This window comes from Lepidochelys olivacea, assembly GCF_965140295.1.
Source record: "Lepidochelys olivacea isolate rLepOli2 genome assembly, chromosome: 7".
NCBI classification, from domain to species: domain Eukaryota; kingdom Metazoa; phylum Chordata; order Testudines; family Cheloniidae; genus Lepidochelys; species Lepidochelys olivacea.
The window spans coordinates 49615839-49643578 of NC_140417.1; the positions used below are offsets into that span (position 1 = coordinate 49615839).

A 27740-nucleotide genomic window follows, 5' to 3' on the forward strand; every position below is an offset into this window, starting at 1 on the left:
TAATACTCCAATGGTTGTGGAATCCCTACTCCTGTCCCCTCCTCCCCCTTGAGAGCCCCCCAATTTATTACAAACATTTGAGAAAAAGTTTGCTACAGTTCTGAAAGCAGGGCAGAGGAGCAGTAGAAGCTGCAAAGATCGCAGTACGAGAAACAATAGACATATACATGTGTCATCTTCAATCAGTTAGGGAATGGGGCAAGCCTCAAGCTCTGCCCACAAGACAAGCTCCACCCACCCAGATCAGTAGGAGATTCCACTTACAGCACATTCTGTGCCTTCAGAATACACCCACCCCCTCCTTTGTTGCCAGCACTCAAATAGTTAATGACACTGACAGCCAACATTAGGTTTCAGAGTCAATACAAAGTAGAGACAAGCTGGGGAAGGTCAAGCTTTCAGAGCTATCATTCCAGGCTATCTACAGACCCAGGTACATACATGGTGCTGCATTAGTAGTTTTTCTTCACAACCAGACTTAATTCCAGAGCATAAGTTGCCAACTCTGCCACTCACCCCCCCAAACAGAGCCCTGGGGCTGTGACAGATCTGGGAAGAAGAGAGGCAAAGTCACGGCTGTAGCCCTTTTTAAAGACTGGATTCACTGGCAGGGGGGCTGGAACCTTTGTCCATTGGCTGATGGAAGATAAGCTGGAGCAGTAACATCGGGTGTGGTATGATGGGGCTTGACAAAGAGCAGGGAAAGCCGCTTGGTGTCCACAGTGGGCTGGAGAGCATCTCCTCCAAAGCCACTAGAACTTCTGGAAACCCAGGGGCTCCTTAAATGCAAAGCCCAGCCCAAGCAGCCTGAAGGCATGGAAGGGGCCTGCCCCAAGTGGGGTGTGGCTAATTCACCCTTCCTATGTCAGGAGCCACCCATTCCAGAGTGCAGCATGCTAGAGGCCCAGAAACCTGCACCCACCCTCTGCAGCTTCGTAAGTAGTAGCTGCATCAAGCTCTACAGCTGGATGGTGAGAATCCAGCATAGGCTACAAAGGATGATTTGAGCCCATGAGGGTGAACAGAGTCAGTTTTGAGTGTTTTTCTTGTGGAAAGAAGCCAAACTGGCAACTAGAATCAAAATCTTCAAAAAGTCTATACAAAGGTATATCATACAAAATATACAGGAAAGTTGTGCCAAAAAAAACCAAGACAATACAACAAAGGAGAGCACAGACAGTGTCAAACCACAGCTAACACATCCCTCACCTGCTCCAGAGACCTGGAGTGACATTGACACTACGCACTCTGAACTCAAAGTACATTATATTACACTATGTACAAGAACGTATAAAGATGCAGCATCCCCTTTGGCCTGGCCACGAGCTCCCCAGCATGAAGGTATAGCAATTCAGACAGTCCCTCATAGAAGCTACATGGTGGAAGGGAAGACAGTCCAAGGGAATGAAATGGTTAATCCTAACCCATACTCAGAATACAGCACTGCCACCAAGGTCCCAAGGTTTAACAGTCAGTTCCAGGTAACAGACAAGTCAAGTGCTTTGGTAGCTCGTAAGCCTCGAGGGTGTGGAACTCATCATTCCATCTCAGTGAAGCGAGCAAACATGGCTTTCCGCACTGCATCCTTGTACGAGTCGGCTGTGGAGACTCCGTAAGAACTCCCCTTAGCTCCCAAGCCAGCTCCTCGCATGCGCACTTGAGCCTGGAAGGAAACAGGCACTTTAGGATTGGGTGCACAGTATCCTGCACACCACACCCACTATAGAAATCCCTATGCTCGCTACCTAAGGGAATCTACTACAGTGGGAAGTACAATACTTATCAGGTTAGGAGAGAGGGGAGATGAGAGATTTGTTGCATTCTTTTAACAGCTATTTAAGTCCCTCTAGTAGATTTATTACTAGGCGGCCTGTCTCTGGGAAGGACCCCCAAGTCCACAGATACAGCAAGAGCTACATGCTTAGCTTTCACCTGTACACAGCTGACCTGCTGCCAGGAAACACGCTGTAACAGGATGAGGGAATGTGCCTGACACATTAGCCAAGCTGCTATTCAAAACAGAAAACATGGCAGACGCAGCCCCGCTAATAGAATCAGAACAGATGTTAGAACCATGTGCATAGAAGTGACCCACCTTGGAGCAGTACAATGGGATAAGCACCTCTAGCCTTGCCCACTTCCATGTCATCTTAAAGTCAGAGAAAACTAGATTCTGAATTACAGTAAATTTGGTGAAGTGCAAACTGTTCTAGCCCTTAACTTAACCCATGACCCCAACACTGACTGCTGCACTACATACATGCACAAGTTTACCTTCCTGTTAGACAGCTTTTCAAAACTACATGTATGTCATCCTGTGCACACAGCTGCGGGACAGTTTCAGGAGCCCTAATCCCACAATGGTGCAGATCCTTGCTGACTGGGGAGGGGTGTCACAGCTGGGGGTTCATGCCAGTTCAGACCTTAGTTGCAGCATATTCTGCTCCAACTGTCAGGAAAGTACTTCTTCAGGGCATCTAATTGCTCGGGACAGCCTCCACTGTAATTAGCAAAGCCAACAGATCATACAGCCAGTACCTTCTCTCCTCCTACACCATGCTTACCTCAATGGGAGCTGTGATACCCTGGCATTTCCTTCCGAGCCCCGAACCTTCCCTCCAGCCCATGGCCTGAAGCATTTTGTTGCCAATATTACTATGGTCAATGCCATCTTTAGTGGGTTGCTCATAATTCCTACACAAGAGAATAAACCATTAGATTAAGGAAAGCTTGTTATGTACTCTAGAAAGGCACTACGGTGCCTGGCAAATACATACACTGTGCCAGCATCAAACACCTTCTTGCGCTTCGGCTCAGGGGGTTCCGGGATACCATATTTCTCTCGCCGTTCAGCAGCTCTGTCTCTGTATTTCATCTGCAATGAGATATATTCTGTAGGACTGAGTGCAAATGGCTGTAAGTGGGATGCCAACTCCACCAGACACCCAAAGTCAAAGAATTCCCTCTTGGCACTTTGATACAGCAAGAGCTAGGTGCTCAGAATACTACAAGTTACTGTTGGTTTGCACAGCTGCAGGTGCACCAAGTTCTGGGTTAATTGTTTAAGCCACCCTCATCTTTCATGGTCTATAATACCAAGTACAAGCATTAGAGATGCTGCTTTTGGAGCAGGCTGAACATTAACAGGAAACACTTTTTCTCTGCACATAAATACCCAGTCTATTCAACTGGGCAGTTTTGCCAACTGAACGGAAGATAGTTGGGAAGATTCACAGAAAGCCACAAATAGGAATCTATCATTCTGAAAAGCTTTTAGCAGTAAATAGAGGATAGGAGCCGTGTGTTTGACGACTTTGCATTAGCACAGAGGTTCTCTCATACACTCCACCTGTGACACCCACACCAGCTCAAATTTTGCATCATGACCAAAATGCAGTTTATAGTCACTCCACTAAAACTGAGGGTTGGTTTGGTTGAAGGGCTTCCTTTTCTCCCCTCCCTAGTGCTTGCACTATGCCCTGGACTTGACACTTAATCATGGTGAGGAGCAGGACAAGCAGGATCAAGGAAACTGGCTCCTCAAGATGTCAGAGCTGTGCATCCCTGGAGCATAACATGATGTGGCACAGGGAGTAATTACACTGGGGTGCGACTAGCAGGGCAATGAGGACACAGCTACTCCCCTCCCGAGTCCTGGCAAAATAAACAGAGCTCTGCAGTTGCTAAGATCCCCCACTTCCCAGCCCACCTTAGGGTCACTACCTCCAGCGTGGGAGCCCATATATAAAAATACTGCTGTATAGCAAAGAGTGAAAAAGCCACCCTCCCTTCCCTGATAAACAGAACTTATGAGCACCTGAATATTCAGGTCTTATTCACTGGGAAAGCCCCCCAAGCTTGTCACAAGGCAGATGTTTAGGATAATCTAGCTCCTGGTTATCCCCAGCTGGTGACATGGAACTGGAAAGAAACATCCCATCCATCACAAATGCATGTTCATCTCTGGATCCTGTCTTGCCACATGGCCACTGACCTCTCTCTCACGCAGCTCCAGTGCTTCAAGTTCCTGCTCCGACAGCCTAGATCGCCTGTAGATATCCATGTTTTGCTGTGTCAAAGGAAGTACATCACATTAGGAGGATGCTCAAGGAGGCCACATGGCTGCTGTTTTAGAACAGTAACACCTTGGTGGTATACCTGACAAACAGATGTTGGTGGTTTCTGGAAAGCAAAGCTTTCTAGTACAAGCAGTGCCACAGTACCTTAACTCCATTGTAAAACACTGCAACCTCAGAGATGGGAGCTGCTCCCACAAACAGTTACCTTGTGCAGGTCAGAGAGCTGCTGGTGTCGGACCAAGGCATCTTTGTTTGGAAACTGCCTCCTACACAGCAGACAGGCCAGCTTCTTCCAGTCAGTCAGCTTCTCTTCCTCATTCTCGATTCTTTCCAGCAGGTCTTCCTCATTATCGCTATCTCCACTGTAGGCAGCCACCAGGCCACGCTGGAAGGCAGGCAGGGCCACCATTAGCAAAGGGAACATTGTACAGGAAGGCAACTGCAGCAGGTGGCAAGATCCTCAGTTTAAAGAGTGGGTATCACAGAAATGGGCACAACTGAAGGAAGTGCATCTCCTCACCCGCAAACTTCCTGACAAGAGTAGGGCAACAACATCATGCAAGATCTCATGCCCTCCCCAATGGGCACAACTCTTCAAGGTAGTTTCACAGCTTAACATCAGGGACACCACATCTAGAGTCCAGCAAATCCACGGACATCCATTTTATATCCGCAGATGTGGAATCTGCGGACCATGTTTGTGGACTGGATGCGGATACAAATTTTATATCCGCACAGGGCTCTAACCATATCCTAGAAGTGGGAATGCAGCAGCCCTGGAAGAACTAATTATTCCTTCCAGCTGGTCTGCTACAACACTAACTAAAAAACTGTTTGCAGGGCCAGGACCCTTACCTGAGCCTATCCCTTTGCACAAAGGACCCCAGGACTTCAAAGCAGAACAGTATCAGCTGACACTCAGATAAAAGCTGGATGCCATGTTCCCACCAGCATTATCCAAAGCTGCAGCAATATGGGAATGAGCTGAATGTGTGTACACTTACTTTGAGTGGATTCTCCTCCTCTCCATTCTTTACCACCTCTGGCATGACCTGCTGTCTCTCAGACAATGTGCCCTAGGAAAGAGAAAGACATGAGCTCTGGGCTCTGCACAGCTTGCCCTGCTCTGTAACCACGCTCCTCCACATGACTACCTTTTTCTCGAAAAGAGCAAAGCCAGCATCTGCTGCTGCCGATTCCCTCCTTTCTTCCTCCCTGGAGCAGAGTGGCTGGAAGCTATTCTTAAAATTCTCTTTCTGTTTGTTTAAGCTCTTTGCCCAGCGCTCCATGTCTTTAGCAATCTGAAACACAGACAACAGGGACTGAGTCAGACAACTCACTTTGCACGATGCCTCCTGGGACTTTGGATCTAGTCATTCCAACATCTCTACCCCCTGTAGGAGGTGACACACACACTTTGACCCTATGATCTTTTAGGATCTTAATAAAGCCCTGTTATAGGATCATATCATCATCCAACTTTTACAGTGCTTTTCTTTGAAAAGGAATTTTCACTGTCTACAGTATGCCAGAATTGAAATTTACCCATTGCCACTTGAAAGTCTTTGAGGAATCTAGTAACCAGCTTTGACTCAAGCTACAGGAAAGCAAAATCTAGTAACCAGCTTTGACTCAAGCTATAGTGAAAGCAACAGTTTACAATTACCTCCTTAGCCCAGACACCAGCCCCTGTAGGCTGCTAGTCAAAGACTGTGGGGTGCTCCTGTTGTGTTAGAACCCCTTGGTTTTCACAAAACTTTCCAACTCCTCCCCAGTTCTCTACTATGCCTACTCTGAGGTGCAGCTACCCATCCAAATGGCTCAACCCAGATGTTCCCTGCTTCAAAAAGAACCCCGAGTTTAAGAGGTTACATGTGACCATTCAGTTCCAGAAAAGCTCACAGATTTCCCATCCCAGCTGTGATCTGATTTTCTTCTCCTCACCTGCTGAGCGGTTTTACTCTTGGGTTTCTCTTTCTTCTCCTTCCCTTCTTTGCTGGAAGGTGCACTAGTTTGCTGGTATGTTATACCCTCTGCAGCAGGCATGTAGGTCTCTTTCTCGCCATCCCAGTAAAGGTACTGCTGGGTTAGGGCATTGTAGTAATACTGAGGGAGAAGTGAAAAATCAGACAGTTATCCATCTGAGATGAGCTAAGTGTACAAGGGACAACTGCTACTCCCCAACCAAGAGGAATGTTAGATTCAGATTGTTAGATTTGAGTCAGAGTTTTTCACAGTATCCCAAATCTCCACAAAGTGGTCAACCAGATATCAGCCTGTTAAATCCCCTGCTTGCAACCACATGCATTCTAACCAGGTAGCATTACAGGAAGAACTTTCTCCTCTACTTCACAATTTCTTTTGGGACACCCCACTAAAGCCCAGAGCTAGACAAGTTTAACTAGATTCTGCAGAGCTAGAAGTCACACCAATAGGATCTATAGTTAGAGGCCTATACTCATATGGGTTGTTCAGGGGAAAAAAAAGCAATGTGAAAAACTGCTACACTGTCGGGAACAGACAGCAGCCCTGAATCACTGTTGAGGGAGTGTGCAGCATTCACTATTTTACCCCCCTCCCAGGAATGTCAGTTTCACTCACAGTTGATGAGGCATGAAACTAACAGACCTCAAAAATTATGATGGATGGGAAGAACTTGCGTTTACCTGGGAGTTAGGATCATAATAGAGCCCTGTTATGGGATCATAATAATATCCTGAAGACTCATCGTATTGGTAGGTAGAGGTGTCAGGGACAGCTGTAAAAATCAAGAATTGAAACAGGTACCTTTTCGTTTCAGTTAAGACAACCGTGATTATAGCAACTACAAGGATAGAAAAGGCTATAAAGCACTGCCATCTCATCAACACACGTTGCATTACCCCCAGGGATGGCTTCACTGCCAACAACATGGGAAGGAAACACTAAAGCAAGGGAATATATTTATCTACTACCACACAATCACAGATGTGCTTCTGCCAACAAGTATGACTCAGCATTGCTTACCACATTTGGTGCCAGGGACCACACCAGTTGGAGAAGCTGACTGTGCCTGGGTGCTGGTGCTTGGCTGTGCTGTTTCAGTCTGGAAAGAATAGAAACCTCATTCAGGATGTCCTTGCAGGGTCCATGGAAATCAAGACCAGCAAAGCCAGCCACTAGCAACATATTAGTATGCACACCAGCTGTTCTTAACCCACATGCTCTATATATTCTCTCTCTCTCAAAGAGAAATCAAAGCCAGTGTAGAAAGAATGGCAGATAGCTGCTCTTTTGTAACTAAAAGTTCCCGATAGACTAATTTCAGTCTACAGAGAGATTAAAGTTTAGGAAGAAATGATTCCCCAGTTTTGCTACATGCTCAGTTGCAAAGCAGCACAGGAATGCCCCATGATCAATTCCAACCCTGCCTGCACAGAAAGTCAGTTGCAAGAGCTCTACAAAGTTCTATATTTACCGGAGAGTCAGGAGAGTTGGGCTGTTGATTATATAGCTGAGGACTCTGGGATACAACAGCTGCTGTAGTGGTAGTAACTGGAGCACCTGCCAATGTATAGTTTGTCAGTGAACTTATTTCCTGGAACTCTTGGGACAGCACCTCATGCCAGAGCTAGAGTAATTCCACTTACTGAAGCATGTATCAGCTCCCATTATCACCTCCAATAGTCCCCTTGGGCAAGAGCATTCAGAGAATTGTCAGAGATAATGGGCATATAATTCAATCTACACTGACGGAGAAATACTTTCTTTACAGAAAGAGATATAAACAGACTCTCTGGGAATGGAACAGTTAATACAGCATGGTCAATACATGCAGGATCTTTCTTAGCATGAATGTTACGCATTTACTATGCCAGAAGGCAGCCACCTTGCCTACATGCAACAGTAATTCCTGGTAAACAACAGCTGCTCGCATCAAAGATTAGGCTGGAGTAGCTCAGGTGTGGTTTTGAGACAAATGCATATCTGAGTTCTATAGGGGAGTCCATAGCTGCCCTCCATTTTAAATGAGTTGCAACCAGAAGAGACTAGAGGTCCCTACATGCTCCATCTTGAGCAGACCTTGGCCACCCTGGTTTACTGGAGATCAGAGACTCCTTTATTCCAAATGGCAGAATCAGCTAGAACTGCTGACACTAAATGGGATTCACTTGATTCTGCAGATATTAATACTGCTACACAACTCACATAACCCAAAAAAGAGCTACTCGGAAATGTAAAGAAGATATTACCTGATATAATAGCTGCTTCTGTGTCCAACGCTCCAGCCTGACTCTGGTAGTACTGCTGGTAGTCCTGCGAGTACTGTGAAGGGAAGCAAATGACAAAGTAAGCATCCAGTTAAACAGACTTTTGCCTCAGACAACGAGTAAACACGGTTAACAACATCAATCAACATTACCCACCTGCGCATACTGGGTATAACCATCTTGCCCTGGCTGGAGATAGCTGTAGTCAATGGTGCCTCCTTCTCCGCTATGAGGCTGCAAATTCCAGCAGAGAGTTTTCATCAGAGACAAGTCAGTTCCTTTATTTCACTGTTTCTAAAACGTGCTAATACTGTATCCAAGCCAACAAGCTCACTAACTGTAGTGACCATTTCCTTCCTTAGTACTCTGCTCTGTATCTCCATTTAGCCAAGTCAGGAATGTTAAACTGTCATTAGCGGGACTAAGAATTCTCTAGTTTCATTTTAGCAAAAGTAACGTGCTAGTGTATGGAAGCCTCCCCACCAAATCCTACCTGGGTAGATGACCACTGAGCTGCAGCGATGGCTGTGCTTGCCACAGAGAAGGCACTGACCCGGTTACCATCTGGGAGAAGCAAATCTCTGAAACCAGGAAGATCAAGTCACAAGAATGAGCAAGCGATGCTTTCTCTCGGTCAGCCTCCGTGCAGGAAATCTCCCTGTATTCTATTGTTCCAAGGGGATTCACTGACCACGATACATGTGGATCTCTAAAGATACCTACAAACACCCTCTCAGATGTCCCAGCTGGCTAAAGTGCAGCCTGGCAAGTTTGGGGGAACAGGGGAGTTACTTTGAGGATCACAACTGCAATCCAGAAATACTGAACAGAAATTATTTTGAGGAAATAATTCTGCATCTCTTAAAAAAATCAGTAGCAGTGGCAATGACGGGCTTGAAATGCAGAGGAATAAGCAGCCGGAGTTGATGATCGTATTTTCGCTTCATGTGATATGATGGACAAACAACAGCAGACACTGGTTGAGTGAGCAGAGCCATTTCCCCAAACAGAATGTTGTACTAACAGCAAAGGCCATGATGACACCTGCAAGTCTTAGGCCTGGTCTACAAAACAGGGGAGGTGTACACACTACAAAGCTACTTTTGGCAGCAAAAGTCTGCTGTTTTGCAGACAAAATAGAACCACTTCAACGAGAGGCATAAAGCTCTTTGCGGCAAAGTAAAAGTGACAAAGCATCAATGTAGAGACTGCTGTTTGTTTCTGACATAACTGGCTTCCACCAGTATCCCACAATGCCTGCCGTGACTGCTCTGCTCACTGTTTTGATCTCTGCTGCCCTGCAGGCATGCACCCCTCCACTTTCAAAGCTCCAGAAGTATCCGACAGCTGAGCATGCTGCTCTGGAAACTAACCATTAACCTGGAATGCTCCTGTTCTGCCCTGCATTAGAAAGTGGAGAGGGACATTCCTCAGCAGGGAGAGCTGACAGAGCTGCTCAGGATGCCGTTCCCTGCAGCTGAGGAGGCTGTGGGAGAATTTGGAGGAAACTACAAAACCATGACGAGATAACTGGCTCTGTGGATGAGGGGAAAGCAGTGGACGTGGTATTCCTTGACTTTAGCAAAGCTTTTGACACGGTCTCCCACAGTATTTTTGCTAGCAAGTTAAAGAAGTATGGGCTGGATGAATGGACTATAAGGTGGAAAGAAAGCTGGCTAGATTGTCGGGATCAACGGGTAGTGATCAATGGCTCCATGTCTAGTTGGCAACCGGTATCAAGTGGAGTGCCCCAAGGGTCGGTCCTGGGGCCGGTTTTGTTCAATAGCTTCATTAATGATCTGGAGAATGGCGTGGATTGCACCCTCGCCAAGTTTGCAGAAGACATTGAACTTGGAGGAGAGGTAGATACACTGGAGGGTAGGGATAGGATACAGAGGGACCTAGACAAATTAGAGGACTGGACCAAAAGAAATCTGATGAGGTTCAACAAGGACAAGTGCACAGTCCTGCACTTAGGATGGAAGAATCCCATGCACCGCTACAGACTAGGGACCGACTGGCTAGGCAGCAGTTCTGCAGAAAAGGACCTAAGGGTTACAGTGGATAACAACCTGGATATGAGTTAACAGCATGCCCTTGTTGCCAAGAAGGCCAACGGCATTTTGGGATGTATAACTAGGAGCACTGCCAGCAGATCGAGGGACGTGACCGTTCCCCTCTATTCGACATTGGTGAGGCCTCATCTGGAATACTGTGTCCAGTTTTGGGCCCCACACTACAAAAGGATGTAAAAAAATTGGAAAGCGTCCAGCGGAGGGCAACAAAAATGATTACAGGACTGGAACACATGACTTATGAGGAGAGGCTGAGGGAACTGGGATTGTTTAGTTTGTGGAACTAATGAGGGGGGATTTGATCGCTGCTTTCAGCTACCTGAAAGGGTGTTCCAAAGACTGTTCTCAGTGGTAGTAGATGACAGAACAAGGAGTAAAGGTCTCAAGTTGCAGTTGGGGAGTTTTAGGTTGGTTATTAGGAAAAACTTTTTCACTAGGAGGGTGGTGAAGCACTGGAATGCTTTACCTAGGCAAATGGTGGAATCTCCTTCGACGTTTTTAAGGTTAGGCTTGACAAAGTTCTGGCTGGGATGATTTAGTTGGGGATTGGTCCTGCTTTGAGCAGGTGGTTGGACTAGATGACCTCCTGACGTCCCTTCCAATCCTAATATTCTATGATAGGCAGGCAGACAAAGACAGCTGCTTCGGGAGAGATAGGTGTGCCTGCCGAGCACAGCCAGGGGCTGACATGGGGGGCACTGGGGGTTGTGAGAAGTCGGTCAGCCTGCTGTCTCTCCCGTCCCCTTCCCCTCAACCCTTCAGTTGAAAAAGTGGCAGACAATATACTAGTATGCCCCTGGAACAATGGAATTAAGAAACCTGTATCATGTGATGCTGTACCTGCACCATGAGGCACTGCAACCCCTTCCCAAAGCACCCTGCTCTCTGTGTCGATGCAAGAGCTGTTAGTGTGGATGCACTTTGCTGACACAAGGAGCTAGTGTGGACATGCAACAGCGTTTTTAATTAACAAGCTTTAATTAAAGCGGCATAACTTTTGCTGACAAAACTTTGTAGTGTAGACAAGGCCCTAACAGAGTTAGGAAAAGTTAAGTGCTTATAACTCACTTTCTGGCACTCTTTGCAAAATCAACACCAATTGTTTTGCCATCAATTTTCAATGGTGGCTGAAGACTTTGTAAAATCTGCAACAACTGAGATGCATCCTAAAAAGAGAAAATACCTGTCAGCACAGTACAAGCTACCAACTGAAAAAGCAAGGTATTATTGAAGATTCAGTAGTGTTCATCCCAATTAAGTATCAAAAGTGCCAAACTCTAAGGAAAAGATGGATAAATTACATGCAATTGCACATACTATTTGCAAGTAGCTAAGAATACAAACATTTCCCCACTCCCTTCATACTACATAAGGGTAGATTTAGTGCTCTTGAGAGATGACTGCACTGATCAAAACCATGGTCCGTGGACAAGCTCTGAAAGACTCCCAGATGCAGCTTTGTCAATGTACCTTCTTCCTGATCTGCAAAACCCCTGGCTCTTCAATTCTCAATTGGTCAAAATGGTCTGTAATATGAGGTCCACAGGGAACTTATCTGAGACTAAACTACCTGTTTTTAGTAGACATGATCAGGATTCAAACCTAGTCTACAGAAACCAGAGCACAGATCCTACCCTCTAATACCAAAAAGCTTTCTTTTCTCCTGTATGTACATGTTTCATTTAAGGATCTCTAGGTGCTTTTTCACCACCATGAGGATAATGCAGAAATAGGCAAATGGTTAAGTGATACACTCACTGTTACAGTGAACCGGGCAAACCAGGAAATAGCAGCCAAGGTCCTAATTCCTCATTTCAGTCACTAGCCCACGTTGGCAATGCACTTCTCACAAGGCTTCCTTCATATTTTTAAATCAAAGTGCATTATTAAAATCTCACCATTGCAGAAGACAGCTGCACAAATGCAAAACCCCTATTCTGCTGGGTCTGCTTGTCTTTGATAAGGCGAATGTTATTGACTGCCAGCGAAGCATATGGAGTCAGTGCAGTCATGATGGAATCTACCACTGTGTGGGGAGCTATGTTTCGTAAAATGATAGCTGAGGAAGAAAGAGGCAAAGAGTTACAACAGTTATAGTCATAAATACTCCTCACAATACTTTTAGTTATTATGAAACCAACAGCTGTTGGAAGGTCCCTCAGCATTAGACCTTAAATAGCAAAAAGAAATGACTATTTTTAAAGAAAATTTACAAGAAATCTCTCTTATCTAGGAAGAGAAGGGGGGTAACTTTTTTCCAAAGTTTTATGCTACATGCAAATAAAACCTGCCTACACACATTATTGAATTTCTGCTATAAGTCATACCTAATGAACATGCGTCATGGAGCACACTACGCTGAACAACCTGCATTGAAAAGGGAACAGGAAGTGGGTCCCAAATACATAGTACAACACAGACACTAGCGAGGATTTTTAGCACTGCTGTATCTCCTGCTAGATCATACTAACACATGAAGTCAAAGAAAAAGCACAAACACTAACTTACTATCGCAGTAGTAATCCACAGACTGAACAGCCTCTGCTGATCCAGGTGGTACCTCCTGTTCTGAATCTTCACGGGAAAGAGGAATAAATTGCTGTTAGTCATACAGCATGGACCTCTCACTCATAGTTAAAACAGACTCTTAATGAGCCAGCCTAGGACCTGTGATCCCATTTAGTTTCCAACTGTGACAGGAAATATTCCACGTAACAAAACGTGCTCAAAAAGCTGAAAGTGACTTACCAAATTTATCTGCTCCACAGCGGAAGCATTTTAACCGTCTCCTGAAGTTGTAAAGGCAGCACTAGGGGACAAAACAATGGTACTGAGATTTTACAGAGTTCATACCCTATCTGGCATGCTATGAAATGTCCATATGATGTACTGTATATCTTCATTATGATGCTATAGTCAAAGAGACTGAACATGCCAGATTAGATTTAAGATGCATCACAGCTGCTACGCCACAAAGTATTAGAACAGCAGTTGTTAACAGGTGATTCTACCTTAAATTAAATTACTCAGGTATTTGATAGCCTCCAGTCTATGATCCCAGACATGTAAAATATCCATGTACTACTATTACAGGCTCATGACTGCCACGCTAAGCCATCCCTCTCTGGTAGGCCACAATGTGCTACTATTGCTTACTTCCTGATTAACTAGTCATGGTTTGATTTGCCATGGAGTTTTGGCAGCTTGGTCTTGGGCAGTCCAGTCTCCACTGCAGATTACAGCATGCACAGGTAAATGAGAGGCAGCAAGCACTGGCTGGTACAACCCAGGTCTCCATATGGTTAACTCGTATAACTGCCAGAGACAGCTGAGAATAACTTTTCTGTAAGATTTCAGAGTAACAGCCGTGTTAGTCTGTATTCGCAAAAAGGAAAGGAATACTTGTGGCACCTTAGAGACTAACCAATTTATTTGAGCATAAACTTTCGTGAGCTAAAGTGAGCTGTAGCTCACGAAAGCTTATGCTCAAATAAATTGGTTAGTCTCTAAGGTGCCACAAGTACTCCTTTTCTTTTCTGTAAGAGACAAGAAACAAGCTAGAGTGATGTAAAGCTTGCATGGAATCAACCCATCTCAACACTGCTGCGGGTAGACAACAGACAAAGTATTTTAAGTTTCAAAGATTGGTCCACTGAGCTCCACAGAGTGATCGGAATGGTTCTTTGGGGGCACAAACATGTTGCAACAGAAAGATCTGAAAGTTTAGTTTCTCCATTAAAAGCTGGCATTTGAGCCTAGCCTAGCCTGCTCAAGGCAGGCATCTTGCTGCGAAGCAGCATCAGAGTAGCTCCCATATGGGTAGGGTCAATGAAATCTGGCCTGCAGATTACCATTTTAAGACTTGTTATTTACACAAGCGTCACAGAAAGTTACATCAGCATTGAGAGAGACTGGAAACAGATTTACTATAACTGCTGCTTAGACAGATCGGCTATCACCACCAACACATCAAATTTAGTTTAGTGACCTATGTCTTAAATACATCATTTAAACTGTATGCTATTTGCTGTGCAACTTGGAACAAAAGATAAATATGAATGGAAGCTTTCTTTAGTGCCATGAAATGCCATGCTGCCAAACGTGTGACCCTGGAGGCTGCTCAGCTACAACATCCTGCCTGCGGGCCAGAGATCTAGTCATGCTCATACCCCCTTTAGATAGCGTTTTATTAAAATGGGGGTACAAGGCTGGGAAGCAATATGGACAGAGCAATCCAGTTTTTGTTCTTGCTGGGTCATTTCCACTTTGGGCTCAGCAAAGAACATGAGAATATTTACTACTGAATAGTAATTCAGTACTGGGTTAGGGCGGTCATATCCTACATTAGCACTCAACCTCTACTATAGTAGAGGAAATATGGAATTCAGCTGACGAATTCTTAAATCTGATGTCAGATGAGAGTCCCATTAGCTCATCTCAATCCTATGCCAAGATACTCAACCGAAAATCCTCGATCAAGATTGGATGCCTTTCTGAAAGATACACTCCAGTTCAGCCACAGGTTACTAGACTCAATGCTAGAACTGCTGAGTGGAATTCCATGGCCTGTGTATGAAGGTCACTTTATAGTAGTCCCTTCTGGCCATAATCTGTGAATTGCTGTCCATGTCACTCCAGGTCTCTCTTGACTGAGCACCTCCCTTTCATTTGATCTATGTTTCGTTTTATTTGGCCCCAGAGATGACACATTTTAATCTTATTTTGTTCCTTAGTATCATCTGATCTCACATGAATTGGCAACATCTGCAAGGTTAACATACCTCTTTGCCCATATCATTAACAGTGGTAAACAGAACGGAACCCCAATGTTGATTAGAACTCTTTGCAGAAACCATACATCTTACCTTGTTACAAAGCCAGTCTTCAAATTTAGGCCTCGGGTTGCTGTAGTGCATTGCAATCTGCTTCCCTTGAATCACCAGTTTTTTCTGCAAGAAAAGCAGGTTTAAGTTATCCCTGTATCGAGGCACACGTGTCCATTTTCCCATGGCAGAGCACACTTCGGAGGAATCAGTGCTCCTGAATTAAATGGACAACATATGGGGAGGATGTGGAGGACCAACCACCGCCACCTACGCTCTGCCCATCCAATCCTGCAGAGAGGAGGACGTGGGCAGTAAGAGAATGGGATGTGGAATAAAGGTAAACGGAATCAGGGAGTGTTGACCAAGCTGTCAAATACTAAACGCTGACATGGAACAAGGAAGTGTCTCGAAGGAGACAGAGTCCTAAACCTGCTGCATTCAGTATCGCCAGATTTTAGGAGTTTCTTGCACCCAAGTATTTCTACTTCTGGTATACCACTGAGCAGCTTTTTAACCGTGTCCTTACTGCTTCACTTCTTACCCTACTCCAAACACCTACAGCTTTAAATGATAGCATTTTGAATCTTTTTTCCCCCTCAAGTGCTTTCTTCAGGATGTGTCCCTTGGAAATACAGTAATTTTCCCAAAGAGACCCTGCTTAGACTTCTTAGAAGTTGGATTATAAATGCCATCAACTGAAACATAGCTCAAAATGGATGCCTTTGACTAATGCACCAGTTCATGTGAAAGCCTGTGTAAGAGGTTTGTGTTCTTCATTCAGACAGCCAGGAACTCTCTTCAAAATGAGTAACTAGACTGCGAGTAAAGTTCTCCAAGGCGTAAGAAGAGATCATACTGCTTTCATCAGTGTCCTCTCAGTCAAAAGTGTGACATTACAAAGGGGCTGGGAGTTTTAATCTATTTCAGCAGCCAAGGTTCTGAGCTTCAATCATTTCTGAACCCTATGTATACAGAGTGCCCTTTCAAAGTATGGCCATTTACAGGCTTACAACTTAACAGTTAATTCAGCTGCCTCTTTAAGTGTGGCCCCAGGGACATGTGTTGAGGTAGCATGGGCCAAACCCCAGACATTTTATTCAATTTCTTTTTTTTCAAATGAGGGTTAAGCTTTATTATACAGGCACTAAAGAAACATCAGGACCAGTCCTTTTGATAACAGGATCTGACAGATCTAGGGTGTAGCACATGAACAGGGCTCTCAAGTTCTGTACTGCTAGACAGGAGAAAGCTAATCTTGTCCTGTGAGCAGAAGGGAGGATTGGAGGGCCCAGTACTCGCTGGATATGCACACATATGAAACAAAGATGCTCGCATTTTTACAATACATCATCTTTTTGTCTAACAGTCAGCAGCAGGGCCACTGGGGAGTCTCAACTACTTTTTTCCCTACTGCTAGGGTGGCTCTGGTTCTTTCGGAGTGAATTTGGATTGTATCCATCTCAATAAATAATACATTAACACAGCTTTGTATACATTAAAACTGGGGTGATTTAAAATTTTTTTTTTTGCTAAAGTTAATTTCTTGCCACCAGTAGTTCTGGTGCATATGCTGCAAGCAATAGACATTATGTCAGGAAAATATGACTTGAACATTTTGTTGCTGTGGGGCTATGATATGAAATGCATGACACTCTACTCTAGGAGGCTACATGTTGTGACTTCTGATTACTGACACAAGAAGTCTCAAAATCCAACATGAATTTAATTTTCTTAAGTGTTAAAAATAAAGGACTATAATATTACGTGTGCCTCCCTTTTAACTTTAATGGTTTTCTAACCACACAAACAGAGCTCTCATTATATTTTGACTCAATGTGAGGAGAGCAATTTGATAAATTTTGCTGCAAGGACTGATAACCAATATTAAAATGCAGCAGAACTAAACATTCCCATTCATGTGCAGTGTAACAGGAAAAGTTAATTGTAAAATGGAATGAACTTTTAAAAGACTTATCTATTTTGGTTTTCAGCTCCTATTATTATCAGAAAAGAGGCCAGAAATACACAATATCACTTTGAGAGAACTGAGCTTCTAGAGGCCTTTAGCAGGTCCCATGATTTGAACGGACTCCAATAAAGAGTTCCCCCACTAGAGAGGGAGCTAGGGTCTGTCAGTTTACAATCAAATGTCAGTGCCTTCAGGGCTAGTACCAGTGATGCAGATATTCAACGTTACTACTGCACTCCTTTTAAAAGGTCTGGTACTTTGTATGGCAACAGTGATATGGGAAATGTCAGGTGGGAATAAAGAAGGATGTTTCAGAAGACTGGTCTAGGTAAGAGTTTTAAGAGCCAATTAGAACTGTACTATATAATTAAAACACCAGCACACAATTAAAGCAGTGGTTTATGCCTATTTGTTTAACCAGGGGTGGTTCAGCATAGCCAATTATTTTTCTCCTCATACTATCCTTGTTCCACTGTTACTAATTTTAATATATACAAAGCCTTTATTCTTTTAAGTCACTGTTTTGGAACAAACCACTCCTTCCACCTTTTGTTTATTCCTTTTCTTTTCTTTTTTTTTTTTTAAACTGTACAGACTTGTTCCATTTTCAGGAATATCTAGACTTGGTGAGTGAAGCAACCTGATTGGCTTCCATCCAGCTGGTAGCATCTTGAAAGTGATAAAACTCCACGAAGGCGAAACCACGGCTTACACCTAGAGACAGCATTCAGATATAGACGGGATACTTGTGTTAGTCAGTTCCTTTAAAACAGGTGAATCTCTCTCCAACTGCTTCATTACGTCATGATAAAGCAGCTTTACAAATGCGACGTCAACTGCTGGGATCTGCTTATTTTGCCATGGCAAGGAACCAAGCTGCCTTAACTGGCTACATTTTGCTTGATTTGAATCCATGTTTAAAGGTAACCATGCAACAGACTACATAACTGTCAAATGGGTTTATGCTAGTGTTACTTACCGATACCTTTTAACAAAAATCCCTGAAGACAGAGGTCTTTTACAGTGTTCTTCAGCTATCTAAAACCTATCAAAAGGCCACATTCCTTAGCCATGGCAAACCTTTTATTTTGGTTTTGTGTGCTTGCAGATTTGGGGTAATTCTGGATGTTCTTGTGTGTCTGGGGGTGAGGGGAGAGGAAAATGGCACCAACAGTCAGATTAGAGCACTCACCTGTCTTTCTCTTCATCAGCCTCACGTCTGCAGGCTGAGGGCCTTCGAAGGACTCAATAAGCTCTCGAATCTGTATGGAGTTTAGTCATCAGACAGTTAAAGTTTCAAATCTTGACAAATATCCTTTTTCTCACTGTGAACTGATTTGCAGCCTTCCACCCCAAATATTTACTCTGAATGAGAATCATTGTGCAAAATCACACTTGTGATTTTACTTTAGACTGAACTGAGAGAAAAGTACCACCTCTGTGTAGGAACTAATTTAAGAAAAGTAATACTTACTACACCCAACCAATTCTCCCCTTATTTGTATTTAAGTATTGTCTAGGAGATCCAGTCATGGACCAGGACTCCATGGTGCCAGATGCTGTATGAACAAGACGACTGTCTCTGCCCCCAGGAATCTGCAATCCAAGATATAATCTACAATACTCTTGTCTGCAAAATAGCTAGACCTGTCTCCCTTCCTCTCAAACTCAGAAGACTGAAGGGTATTTATATAAATACTGATGTTGGCTTGCAGCCACCTTCTCTTTTTGACCTACTCTCTTCACATTCTCTCAAGGGGAAGAAAGGGATTTGTGCAGAATACTAACATCAAAGAACAAGGCTAACAGGTTAATAAGGCACCACTTCCTCAACTGTACTGAACCTGCTTAAAGCTCCAGAGATGCCCAACGAGAAAGATGAAAAAACCATCAGATTAGTAAGAAGTTCCCCAGAAGGGTGAAGAAAAAGGTTACTATTGGCAGAAACGTTAGAAAACGTATTAAAAGCAGATGAAAGAAATCCCAACGTGGCTCAAAAGAAAGATATGTAACAGCTCAAGAACAGCCCTTACAGTACAGTGAAACCCAAAGGCAGATTTGATCAACAAAGCACAAAGACAGTACATGGCCATCCTGTAGCTTTGCGAGTCAAACTGACCCATGGTTGACTATTGTTGACAGTGGTGTCCTTTGGAGCTAACTTTTACATACATCAACATGCCAAAGAAAAATTAAACAAATAAAGATAGCCATTGCAACTGTCTTCCCTAACCACAAGGGAAGGGCTGCAAATTTGTATAGCAGCAGTTGTTGCATTTTGGAAAGTGCAAACTCAAAACAAAATATGACTAACTGGTACATAAATTAAAAGCCCTACTTACACATTAAAGATTTGTTCAAATTAAATTCTGATTCTAAATGACTCAACATTTTTCAAAGAAACTACACTACAGTCACTTTAGCTGTTAGCAGGCATACAAATCAATATTTAAAAACTGTTCAATACAGCTCAGCTAAATCCATTTAAATGCCTCAGAACAAGTAGCAATTTCACACACCATTTATGCCCGATACTCAGGATTCGAATAAAATAAACATCAAACTTAAATAAAAGCATTTACTGAAATTTTATAAAATGAATTGTTTGTTTCATACAAAGCATATATATACTCACATCGAAACTAACCACTATAGCATCAGACTAGTCATGAAAATCAGAAAATAAACTGGACTGGCTAGTCACTACTTTCCTAGCTAAGTGAAATGCAAAAATTTAAATAGTAAAAGTGGCACACACACAAAAATCTTGGTTTTAATAATCCAGGGAGACATTACTAGAACAGACACTTCAGAATTACAGATGTAGTCTGGTTAAAAAATCAAATATGAACAGTTCTGCTTTTGTGGGTTTGGTATTATTTTAACAGGTATTAGGATTAGATTATTTTGGTTACCCGGCCAACCTGGCAGAAACAGAAGAGATAAAAGAACACTGATAACTCATCACCTCCAAAGACTATTGGAATTTGCATGAACACTGTAAAGGCTCGAGAGTTATCAAAAAAAAAAAAAAAAAAAATCTAGCTACCAAGCCCCCTTGTACTCCCATCAGCATTATGGCAGCCATTTTACCACTCCAAGAGCTGTTCTGACAGATTATGCTGGTGCAGAGATTTCTTAACAGGCTGAGAAGATAAGTAAATTGGTGTAAAACAGCCAACACATTATCTTCGGCCTCCATCAAAACAGGAAAATAAATCCATATTTTGTCCCTGGAAAAAATCTATGTCAGCTGCGTCTTCCCTAAATTTATGGAAAAGTAAATAAAGAAAAATAAGCAGAATTAGCCCTGTAAGTAGTTACTTAATAGCATCTTTTCCATGCCTTAGCCAGGGATGGCTAATAACCACATGCAAAAGACTTATTTTTAGATAGTTCTATTTTAAAGAGGCACACATGGCCTTAGCTGACCCTTTCCCTTATTTAATATACAACAGCTAAAGTTTAAACCCCTTCAAAATCCAAGGTTAATAATGGAAATATTAATCAGCCCTTCAAGATAGGATTGTTATCTTTGCAACCTTCAGGAAAGAGGCAGTGATAAATTGTACCTTTAATATGGCATAAGTAAGGCTAAGTTTATGTCATAGATGTCACCTGACCTCCTTGACATTCTCTGCTTCATCCCCAGGGGCTGCTGGACTCTGGAGCTGGCAGCCAGCAGGGGCCCCCTGCAAGATTCCAGCGACAGGTGACAGACTCCTGAGGGGGGCCCTTCTCAGGGCTCCAGCAAAGGGTGACAGCCTTGCGCAGGGGGAAAGGGGGGCCCCCCTCAGGCGAGCTGCTGGAGGTGTCCCGTTTTCTCCTTGGGAAATACGGTTACCCTGCAGCTCCCAGCTGCTGTGGGTAGAGGCAGAACCCCACAGCTCCCAGTCACCAAGGCGGCAGGAAAAACAGTGGAGCCACAGCAGCAAGTGCCACAGACAGATCACAGCTTACGTGAATTTTTGTTTATTGCCCATGACTTTTATTAAAATTACCATGACAAAAATCTTAGCCTTAGACATAAGTAAACCAAACCAATTTGGATCTCTTGGTAGCCTAGGTAAGCAAAGCCATTTTCTCTGGATACTTACATCGTTTTCTGTAACAGTGATAGGAAGACCACGCAACATGATGGTCTTGCTTTCTTTCTCATCATTAATGTCATTCCTGTAGTCGTGCTCTCCATAGTCACCATCAGAATGGTACCCATCTTCTGATTTATCACTATTCCGTCTCTCACGCTCCCTCTCCCTGTCCCTCTGGTGAGTGAATATCCAGATTAGCAAACATGCACACTGCTAATGGAGAAAGCTTATCACCCAATACAGAAAAAGAAATCCTAAAAAAACTGGAACAAGCTCCAGCAGACCTGGAGCTTTAATTTGCAATCAGACGGTAATTCCAAAGAAATAGTAAGAGATGTATCTTAAGTAACTAGCGAAATTCCATTCCTGAGGAGAGTGGGTCTTACACGACTAATAAAAACTGTACTGGAAACCTTAGGGATGCTCTGAAGTGGTTGTTTAAAACCAGATTTGGTTTCTATCATCTCATAATGCCTTCTCCATAAAAGTGAACCTATCAGTTCTGCCAGGAAATGGCTCCACGTCTAGTTGGCAGCTGGTGTCAAGTGGAGTGCCCCAGGGGTCGGTCCTGGGGCCGGTTTTGTTCAATATCTTCAGAAATGATCTGGAGGATGGTGTGGATTGCACTCTCAGCAAATTTGCGGATGATGCTAAACTGAGAGGAGTGGTAGATACGCTGGAGGGCAGGGACAGGATACAGAGGGACCTAGACAAATTGGAGGATTGGGCCAAAAGAAATCTGATGAGGTTCAATAAGGATAAGTGCAGGGTCCCGCACTTAGGATGGAAGAACCCAATGCACAGCTACAGACTAGAGACCGAATGGCTAGGCAGCAGTTCTGCAGAAAAGGACCTAGGGGTGACAGTGGACCAGAAGCTGGATATGAGTCAGCAGTGTGCCCTTGTTGCCAAGAAGGCCAATGGCATTTTGGGATGTATAAGTAGGGGCATAGCGAGCGGATCGAGGGACGTGATCGTCCCCCTCTATTTGACACTGGTGAGGCCTCATCTGGAGTACTGTGTCCAGTTTTGGGCCCCACACTACAAGGATGTGGATAAATTGGAAAGAGTCCAGCGAAGGGCAACAAAAATGATTAGGGGTCTGGAACACATGACTTCTGAGGAGAGGCTGAGGGAACTGGGATTGTTTAGTCTGCAGAAGAGAAGAATGAGGGGGGATTTGATAGCTGCTTTCAACTACCTGAGAAGTGGTTCCAGAGAGGATGCTTCTAGACTATTCTCAGTGGTGGAAGAGGACAGGACAAGGAGTAATGGTCTCAAGTTGCAGTGGGGGAGGTTTAGGTTGGATATTGTGAAAAAATTTTTCCCTAGGAGGGTGGTGAAACACTGGAATGCGTTGCCTAGGGAGGTGGTGGAATCTCCTTCCTTAGAAGTTTTTAAGGTCAGGCTTGACAAAGCCCTGGCTGGGATGATTTAATTGCGGATTGGTCCTGCTTTTGAGGAGGGGGTTGGACTAGATGACCTCCTGAGGTCCCTTCCAACCCTGATATTCTATGAAATCAAGAATAAGAATGTGTTACTATATTTAGGGTTACAAGTTTTGAAGAAATTGGATGCTCATCAATAACTTTTCAGGCCAGTACATTTCATCACTAATAGTTTGCTAGATATGTTACTTATGACCCTCAATTTTTGCCTGTTTACAGGAAGGTAGAATTGTGTTGTTTTCTGTTGTCAGCTACCTTGGACTCTTAGCTAAACAGAAAATATCCAACTAAGACACTTAATCAAGTTAATTGTATATCTGATTAGTACTTGCAATGGCAAGACATTTCATTGATTACTACAGACAAGTGGCAAGATCTATACTATGCTAATAACTGTGTTATCAGAACACTATTAAAAAATTCACTCACAGTCTGAGTGAATGCAAATGTTTTCACTTACCTCAGGGCTGTCATAATCCCGGCTGTCATAGTCCCGGCTGTCGTCATATCTCTCGCTCCTGCGCTCCTCACTGGATCTCTTGTAATCAGAATCCCTTCGCCTGCTTCTAGAGTCCCGATCATCCCGATCCTCTCTATCTATGATAGAGCCGTACCTTCCACTCCGTTCAGTCCTACTCACACTGCAAAAGGGTAGTTTGTTCAGTTTGAGAATTCTCTCTCAGGGAAAAGCAGCAATTCAGGGAAATGCCATGGTTCAGTTTACTTTCAATACCATATCATCTGTGTCAGCTCAGGAAATTCTAGCGTTATCAGTTCAAAATTAACCAAATAAGATACAACACTGCTAAAAATGAATCAACTACCACCCACTCCTCCATTTCGTAGCATCAGATTATTCAACAACACAATGGTCAAATTTGGATGAGAAGCTCTTGTACATATGGAGAGTACACTAGTGTACACATTATGTGGAAGTGCAGAAATGTGTAAATTGAAGAATGTGTGTAACAAAATATACAGATGAGAAATGCATTGACAGAGATAGGTTACTAGGCAACCTAACAGGTCTCTTCCAAACACCTCTGATAACAACCCTAATAACCTTTTGCTATTTTTCTAATAAACTCTTTTAGATAAACAATTTTGTATAGGTCACCAAGCCTCAATAAAACAGGTACAAAACATCGCTCAGATGAGAGATCCGAAATCCAAAAATACATTCACGTTAAGGTTTTTAGTAGAAAAATATTTATCAGGTTAAAATGTGATAACTGGATATAAACCAGTCACATCAACTGGAGACTACTTTTCAAATACAAGAGTTGATACTATTTTTATTACTTCCTTCAGAGAGAAGAGCAAGTTCGCTGCCAGTGAGTGATTTCAATTATTTTGGTGGCACTGACTGCTTCTCCAGAGCTGTTTTCCTCCAACCCACATGTAAAAGGAATGTGGAGGGTCCACATCATCTGACATTTTAAGCAGTAGTGGCTAAACTATTATACTAAGTGGAAGGTGTTTTCTTTTTCCAATTCCTAATTAATCAAAGCTGCTACTAAGAGTATTCTCAAAAGGTCTTACTGATTTGAAAACTTAAGACACCCTAATGGTTCTTTAGGACTACTAGATCCAGTTATTGAGCTGTATTCACCACTAACCCTGCCCCATAATGTGCTCCTCTAGAACCCCACCGCACATAAAGATTACTATAGTCACACCCTCTCCAGCACCAGTAGCTAGCTTTTTTTTAAATGCCGCTAGAGACTTCCCTCCTAATAGCCCATATAGAAGAACCCAATGCCAAACTAGTACCAATTTAACACGTAGTTCTGTTAACAGGCTTCTCTCCTTTTGAGGGAGCAATCTTCTTTGCTTTAGATTCTAATAAAATTCTCACTGGCTTGTGACCTGCCCCTCTCGTGAATCCCGGGGTGCTGAGGAACACTGCCCTATAACAAGTGCATTTCCCTACGTATTGGCGTGAGAATAAGTCCTGCTTAAGCCCTAAAGAGAGCAGAAGGGTGGCCACAGGCTGCCCCATAAACTAGCGGATTTAGATCTCATTCAGCCATCGGTGCGCTCGCGGGGATGGGCCCGGCTCGGGGAGCTGCCAGCGGCCTGGGCGGCTGCTCGGCGGCGGACTCCCAGTGCCTGCCCTCCGCGGCCCTACGTTCAGGGCCGAGAGGGGGAGCTCATCGGGCACCACCGATCGCTCTCCCGCGAGGAGGGCGTTACCTACCGTTTATCGGAGCCCATGGTCCCACGGCCAGCTAGCCTCCCAGCCCGACACACGGACGATCAGCCTAAGGGACAAAGAAGAAATAGCGTCAGACCGCGCGCACGGGAGCGCGCATGGAGGGCGCTCAGGAGCGGCGCGCGAGACTTACGGAACCCGGGAGCGCGCGGGACAAGGGCCGAGGGAGGTGCTATGGACCAGCGCGCGGGACTAGGGGCGGAGGAGCTCCGCAAACGCGCGGGTCAGGGCCAGCGCTGGCCGGGGAGGGGGGAGCTCCTACCAGGCAGTGAGGTGATGGGGGGCTCTCAAGGCCGGGCTACCCGCACTTACCGACTCACAAGCTCTACCGACCCTTCTCTGCCGCTCCGTAAAATGGCGCCCAGGAAGCTCACCGTCTCCTGCCCACAATGCACCGCGCCGGCCGCCTGGAAGCTTCCAGCAGCTACGCGGGCGCAATCCCCCTCAGCCGCACGGCATGCTGGGAACTGTAGTGCCGGCGGCTGGAAGCCTGGCCCCATCCCAGAGTTGCTGCTGGAGGCTCCCTGGGGAGACCCGTTCGCAACCGAGCCCAAAGAGGCGGCGGCCCTTAGCCTGTCCCCCAGGATCTCGCTCCCCCCTACCGAGCTCCCTGGGTCCCCTCCTGCCCCATACCACCAACCCCCACGGGGCTGGCCACTGGATGGCCACCAACAGGACATGAGGCGCCCCGGAAGGTTGGGGAGGCTAGTGGGGTCAGCGCACCCAGTGCTTGATTTGTGCCGGGGCCGAGCCCCGGGCTTGGCCGATCACAGCTGGGCACTTCTGGCTTCGCGCATCAGTTATGGATTTAAATATATTGCTTTAGCCCAGCCGCTCTTCCATTACACACAAAGCCTGGGCAAGGCCGGAGCTCGCGGGGTAAGGGCCACCCACGACACTGGGTTGGGGCACTGCGAGAGCAACAGTCGAGGGGAGAGGCCAGGAAACTGCAGCCTGGTGTGAGCTCGATCCTGGGGCGGTCTCTCAGTAACCCGCCGGGGTCAGGCACAGTTCGCGGAGCAGCAAAGCGGACAAGACCGCAGCTGTGTTAGCAACTCGCCTACCCTGGCATGCTTAGCCCTACCCAGAGCTCGCTGCCCGGTGGCAAGGGCCCAACAACGTGGCCCTTTGCTCCTCCTTGCGCTAGGGCCTGGCCCCAAGGCGGTGGCGAGCTATAGTGGGGCCTGAGGCCAAGGCACGGGGCTCTTCACCCTGGGAGCCGCCTGCCATCGGCCGCGCCTATTGCCCGAGCTGCGCACAAGGGAGCTGGCAGCAGCCCCTGTGCCACGAAGGCAGAGGCGAGACTACAGGTCCCAGCCTGCAATGCGGCGGGGCGGAGCATTGCATGCCGGGAACCTCCTGGTGTCTGTGTGCCGGCCAGCGCCAGTACTGCACTGCAGGGGGCAGGAAACGTACCACCAGAGCCACAGAAGGGACGTGTTGGGGAGAGGGGGAGAAATGCATCGGCCCTCAGGTGCGGGCGCGGGGCTGTGTGCCCCCTCCTTCCCCAGTGCTGTGCCCATACCAGCTTGTGAGCCCCACCAGTCAGTACCTGCAGAGTGGGGCAGTGCCTTCCCCCGGAGGGCGAGAACATACAGCAGCCCCTCCCTTTCTGTGCACGTACATGGAGCAGAGAAACCACTGCAGCAGCCTATGCTCCTTCCAGCAGGCTGGCACACCCCATAAAGGAAAATACTCAGCTAGCTGCACCCCGAGTTCCTGGGCACCCCGAGAACAGTCAGTGCTGTGCAGAGCAACAGTGGGGGTGGGGGGACGTGTGCAGTGTCATTGGCAACCATGGATTGGGGGACGGAGTTAGGAAAAAACGCTGGAAATAAGCCTTCTGGCTTCCTGTCTCCCCAGGGAGAAATCGCTGTAGGCTGCTTAGATGCAGCTGTATGGGAGCTAGATAATAAAACCTGCAGAGCCTATAGATTTCATACCAGCAAATCCTCTTTGGCTATTCCCCTCCCCCAAAAAACCTAGGAAGCTGCAGGGAGAACAAAAAATACTGTACCGGAAGAGACAATGTAGTAGCTTGTCAGCCCCTGGTTGTGCGAGTCATCGTGCTGTCATTCTAGTGGCGGGTTTGCAAAGCAAGAGCTATGTTCATTTTGAGGAGGCCCTCAAAGCAAAGAGCTATGTTCATTCTGAGGAGGTAGGGCTGCATCTAGCTCTTTGTAAAAATGGCAGGTTGCGGGGGCAGCACCGGAGTGGCTGTTTGCCTCGCGGGCTTTGTGGTAGGTATTCCGCAGCTCCTTCACTTTAATCCTGCACTGCAGAGCATCCCAGTCATGGCCCCTTTCCATCATATCCCTTGATATCTGCCCAAAGGTATCATAATTCCTAGGGCTGGAGTGCAGCTGGGACTGGACAGCTTCCTCCCCCCAAACACTGATGAGGTCCAGCACCTCGCCATTGCTCCATACTGGGGATCGCCTGGAGCGTAGAGGCATGGTCACCTGGAAAGATTCGCTGAGAGCACTCCACGCCTGGCTGAGCAAACACGAAGGGGATTTTCAAAATTCCCAGAGAATTTAAAGGGCGGGTCTGACGGTTGGTCACTTGAGGACAGGGCAGTAGAGTTCAAAGTGATGACCAGAGTGGCTAGAATAGGCATTGTGGGACACTTCTGGAGGCCGATCAGAGCGCATTAACAGACCAGGGTGTGCACACAGGCACTATGGCACTCCAGTGGGGGCACATCAAACGTTATTCCACTCGCCGAGGTGGAGTACCAGGAGCGCTCTAGCCACAGAGTCAGAGCACTCTACGTGCCTTGCCAGT

General features: G+C 45.5%; 1 protein-coding gene across 1 annotated transcript; it reads right to left on the reverse strand.

The window, feature by feature from the left end:
• Positions 1-1077: 1077 nt before the first annotated feature.
• On the reverse strand, positions 1078-25367 carry RBM5 (RNA binding motif protein 5). The gene is made up of 25 exons (XM_084635198.1): positions 25266-25367; positions 24939-25002; positions 23199-23379; positions 21297-21464; positions 18392-18461; positions 17840-17913; positions 15270-15353; positions 13153-13213; positions 12913-12978; positions 12303-12463; positions 11473-11570; positions 8823-8910; positions 8486-8563; positions 8312-8384; positions 7537-7622; positions 7086-7164; positions 6746-6837; positions 6024-6185; positions 5234-5380; positions 5084-5155; positions 4285-4464; positions 3995-4069; positions 2778-2875; positions 2565-2694; positions 1078-1663 (listed from the first exon to the last, which is right to left on the reverse strand). Exons 2-25 carry the CDS (start codon positions 24953-24955, stop codon positions 1538-1540), a joined length of 2466 nt encoding a protein of 821 aa, XP_084491324.1. The 5' UTR covers positions 24956-25002; positions 25266-25367; the 3' UTR covers positions 1078-1537.
• Positions 25368-27740: the final 2373 nt, after the last annotated feature.

Coding starts and splice junctions, on each gene's coding strand:
- RBM5 (XM_084635198.1), bottom strand. Junction 17,914..18,391: donor GCTGATGAAGAGAAAGACAG/GTGAGTGCTCTA, acceptor TGCTGTCTCTAG/GTGTAAGCCGTGGTTTCGCC. Junction 7,165..7,536: donor CCAACTCTCCTGACTCTCCG/GTAAATATAGAA, acceptor TATTCTTTCCAG/ACTGAAACAGCACAGCCAAG.